At 56.6% G+C, this 4,265-nt stretch overlaps 2 protein-coding genes across 2 annotated transcripts; both read left to right on the top strand.

Annotated features, from left to right (window-relative positions):
• Window positions 1-240: 240 nt before the first annotated feature.
• DL89DRAFT_229234 (uncharacterized protein) lies at window positions 241-525 on the top strand (the record flags this gene model as incomplete). Its single annotated transcript, XM_040884884.1, has 1 exon — window positions 241-525. A coding segment is annotated over one exon (285 nt), but the record flags the coding sequence as incomplete, so codon positions are not given.
• Window positions 526-3,446: 2,921 nt separating this feature from the next.
• DL89DRAFT_272139 (uncharacterized protein) lies at window positions 3,447-4,058 on the top strand. Its single transcript, XM_040888972.1, has one exon. The coding sequence runs from the start codon at window positions 3,556-3,558 to the stop codon at window positions 3,850-3,852; it is 297 nt and encodes a 98-aa protein (XP_040739308.1). The 5' UTR covers window positions 3,447-3,555; the 3' UTR covers window positions 3,853-4,058.
• Window positions 4,059-4,265: the final 207 nt, after the last annotated feature.

A 4,265-nucleotide genomic window follows, 5' to 3' on the forward strand; every position in this document is an offset into this window, starting at 1 on the left:
CGGTCGATCTGTCTGCCACAGCAGCCTGGTCCTCGTCGATATCCTCGCCGTGGGCATTGACGATCTGGGTCACCACCTGGATGACCTTGTGCGGGCCAGATGTAGCTAAAGGAGCGTGGGGTACTGTTGCGCTGGGCTGTGTAGCCGGGGTGCTGTGAGACTCGGGGCCGAGGTCCTCAGGCACTTCCATGTCGATTGACCCGGGCACCTGCAGGATTTCAGAACTGCCTTGGGGCGATACACTGGCAACAGAAGGCACATTGGCAACAGAAGGCACATTGGCAACAGAAGGCACATTGGCAACAGAAGGCACATTGGCAACAGAAGGCACATTGGCAACAGAAGGCACATTGGCAGCAGAAGGCACATTCGCTACAGATAGTATGTCCACTCTGGCCTGTTGCTGGCTATCAGCAGGCATTTCAGTGCTGCTCTGCTGGGACGGCAGGCCAGAAGCGGCGTCGCTGGCGTGGTTCACTACAGCAAAGTTCTTGGCTGGTGCCAGCACTCCCGTTACACGATTGAAGATTCCGTCGAGGTCGAGCAGTCCTCCCGGAGCACCGAGCACCGAGAGTGTCAGGATGAGCTGCACACAGAACAGCTGAAGAAATAGAGTGGGCATGGTCATTAATATATACTGAGGTTATCGTTAGAATAGTCGTGAAACAGGGGAGAATATGAGGAGAGGTGCTTTCTTTCGCACTCCTGCAAAGGTCGAGGTATGCAGTTTTTTATATGGCCAGAGCCTGCTGCGTCAGGTATTCCCGGTAACCGGTCCTGAGTATGAACTTGTTGCCCGGCAAAGGACGACTGCTTGCGTATGTGCAGTAGCAAACAAGAAATAGGTCAGCGAGTTCAATGTGTGTGCGTGTCTTTTTGAAACGTTTGTCCGTCATTAGGGACCAAAAATACGCAATGGCAGTAGCATTAAAATTTGGGCACATTGGAACGGGTTTCGGCGGCTGTTTAGGCAAGCAGGTTAAACTTGTACGTGGCCGTATGCGTAAAGTTGTCGCCGGGATGCAGCACGACCTGGTCGCGGAACTGCGGCAGGTTGACGGCATTGGTAAAGCGCTGGGTCTCCAACGCAACAGCAGCATAGTTGCCGTACTTGACACCGTCCTTTCCGATCAGCTTATCCGAGATCCAATTGCCCGTATACACGACCACACACGGCTGATCCGTCAGCACGGTCATCTGCAGACCGGTCTTGTCGCTCCACAGCCGGGCGACCTCGCGCACGCTCTCGGTGGGCTTATCGCTGGCAACAAACACATGGTCGTATCCGCGCAGCGTGTCCTTGTCAAAGGTCTCGATGTCGTCGCCGAAGCGGCGCGGCGCCGTGACAAAGTCCAGGTTCGTGCCCTTCACTGAGGCACACTCGCCGGTGGGAACCATAATGTGGTCAGGGCGCGTCGCCATGTAGCGGTCGGCGGTCAGACTGCACATGTGGTTATGGATGGTGGGCTCCTCAAAGCCCGTCAGGTTCCAGTACGTGTGGTTGGTCGGGTTCAGGATCGTCTCGGTGCCGTCCAGCAGCCGGCCGCCATACGTTAGGGTCATTGCGTTGTCCTCGGAGAGCGAGTAAGTGACAGAAAACTCGACCTCGCCGGGGAAGCCCTCTTCGCCGTCCGGCGACACATACGTGAACCTGACGCTGGATGGGCTGGGCTCTGAAAGGATCTCGGCGGAAAACTGCTTCTTGTCGAAGCCGATCTTGCCGCCGTGCAGGCATACTTTGTTGGGCTGGATCTCGGGCAGCGAGAGCTTCTGGTTGGCGACGGTTACATCGTCGCACGGGTAGATACGGCCCGCCACGCGGCCCACAGTGGCACCAAAGTACGGGTCGTCGATGGCGAGCGATTCGATCCACTTCTCGTAGCTCTCAAAGCCCGCAACTACGTCACGTGCAGTGTCGGTCTTGTCCTTGACGATGAAGCGCACGAGGCGGGCACCAAAGGTGGTTACGTGGAGCTCGGTGCCGCTGGCGTTGGTGAGCTTGTACAGGGTATACTTTTCGTCCTTGCTGAATGCCTGCTTCGTAACTGCCATGGTTTCGGAGGGGTGTGCTGTGTTTAAAGAGGGGTTGTTTGTACAGGCAGTGAGGGGGTGTTGATGGAGTGTGCGAGAAGGAAAAAACCGCGGGCTTGTGCCCATGCTTTTATACTCCTGCTGATGCAAGGAGGTTTTTCGCCTGAGCGCGTGAGCAGGCATGCGCATACCGGCCCTTGCGCGCCGGCCGATCCTGCCAGCACTTCCCCTGATCCAGGAGTGTAGATGGCACCGGGCTAGATGTTTCAGCATCGACCACCTCCAGTGCCCCGTGCAAGACCGATCAGGCAAGCAAAGAATGCAAAGACCAAAGTTCTCATATGGCGAGGCATTTTATTCCAGTACAACCAGCCACTAGGCCGCCTACCACTTGGTGTCTGGGCCTGCCAGTTATACCCAAACGCGTACTGGGCCAGAGACAAGCATTCGGCTAATGGCTGAGCAAGCTGATACACTATCTATGGCTTCTTCTATGCAATACCAAATAGCAGTGATGTGGTGTGCATCGAGCCCCACTGCTGGCACTGTCTATGCAATGTCTAGGAAGTTGGTCGCAGTCCGGAACCCGCAGTCCTCGGCAATCGGGGCATTCCCCGGGCGCACCGACACCACAGTCTGCAGGCCGGCCTGATCCGCGGCCTGGATCTCCTTGATGCTATCGCTAACGAACAGCACGCGGCTGGGCTCCACGCCAATGTCCTTTACAATCCGGCTGTAGCTCTCGGGCTCGATCTTGGCACCAATTTTGGTATCGTAGTAGCCCGAGAACAGTCCCAGCATATTGCCGTGGTCGGAGTGGCCAAACAGGAGCTTCTGCGCCTCGACGCTGCCCGACGAGTAGATGTACACGTTCTTGCCTGCCTCGACCCACCGGCGGATTGCCATGGAGGCATCGTCGTAGATTACGCTGACCAGGGCGCCGCTCTCAAAGGCAAATTTCCACATGTACCCCTGCAGGCCCTTGAGCGGCCCGATCTTGCGGTCGGCGCGCATCTGCCACGACACGTTCGCCAGGACCTTTTGGCGAATGTCCTCCTGCGAGTCTGCGGCCAGGTCGATGGCAATGGCCTGGGCGAGCCCGTCGGCAACGTCCTTGTTGGCCTGCTCGGCAATGGACTGGACGTGGGCGCGGACTGTCGGGTCGGTCCAGTGTGTGGCGAGGAACTCGTCGATGTTGCTGGTGATGTAGGGGAACATGGTTTCGTGCACGAACGTGATGGGCGTCGTGGTGCCCTCAATGTCGAGCACGACCGTATCGTATGTGGCAGCCATTAAGCAGGAAACGAGAAATTTCAGAAAAAAGAGTCTGAAAAGATAGCAGCCATCGCCAAACACTTGGGAAAAAGGAAATCGCTGGTCATTTTTTGTCTCAGGTTTTTTTTTTGCTTTATTGTCTTTTCCCACCCACAAGAACAGCATAGCACAATATGCACATATCCTATCTCCGCAAGCGCGCGCGCCTGGGGCACAGCCCCACTACATATCCTCACATAGCTCTAACACATGGAAGCAGAGATTGACAATATTATCGAGTCGCTGATCGAAAGCGACCGGACGGTGTTTGGCGTAGTAGTCACGGACGACAGCGGACTGTGCCTGGCAACCAGGGGCGACAACATCCCAGAGGAGGCAGCCGGACTGGTGGCAGCCATTGCCAACCGGTCAGAGAACTTTCTGTCGCAGCCTAACGCCGAGGTGGTGTATTCGCCGGTGGCACAGATCGAGGCGGAGAACATGGTTGTTTTGGTGCGGAGAATCGACACGGTTGTGGTCGGGATCTTCAAGCACCGGGACACATAGGGCTGGGGGGTTTTCATTTAGAAACAGGGCTTTTATGAGGGAAACGAAAAATGAGAATGAAGCTTTTAGATATCATCTATGGACACTCTACTCCTCGTTGAGGGCAATGACGGCCATGATGGCCAGGCCGACCAGCATTGCGGCAATCTCAACCAGGGCCATGTTCACATTGCGCTTCAGCCGCAGCTCCTCGCTGACCTTGCCCTGGCGCTCCCCATGCTGCTCCTCCTCCTCATCGGGCTGCAGCAGATCGGGCAGCACCGACACAGTGCCGACATAAATGAATCCGCCGGCCGTGAAGGGAATAACAAGCTTACTCCACGGAACACCGGCCACGGTCGCTGGGAACAGACCCAGCAGACCCGACACGAACTCTGGCAGAATCGACGCGCCCTTCGCCCCGCCAGGGACAA

This window comes from Linderina pennispora (genome assembly GCF_002104995.1).
Source record: "Linderina pennispora strain ATCC 12442 chromosome Unknown DL89scaffold_80, whole genome shotgun sequence".
Classification (NCBI taxonomy): Eukaryota; Fungi; Kickxellomycota; class Kickxellomycetes; order Kickxellales; family Kickxellaceae; genus Linderina; species Linderina pennispora.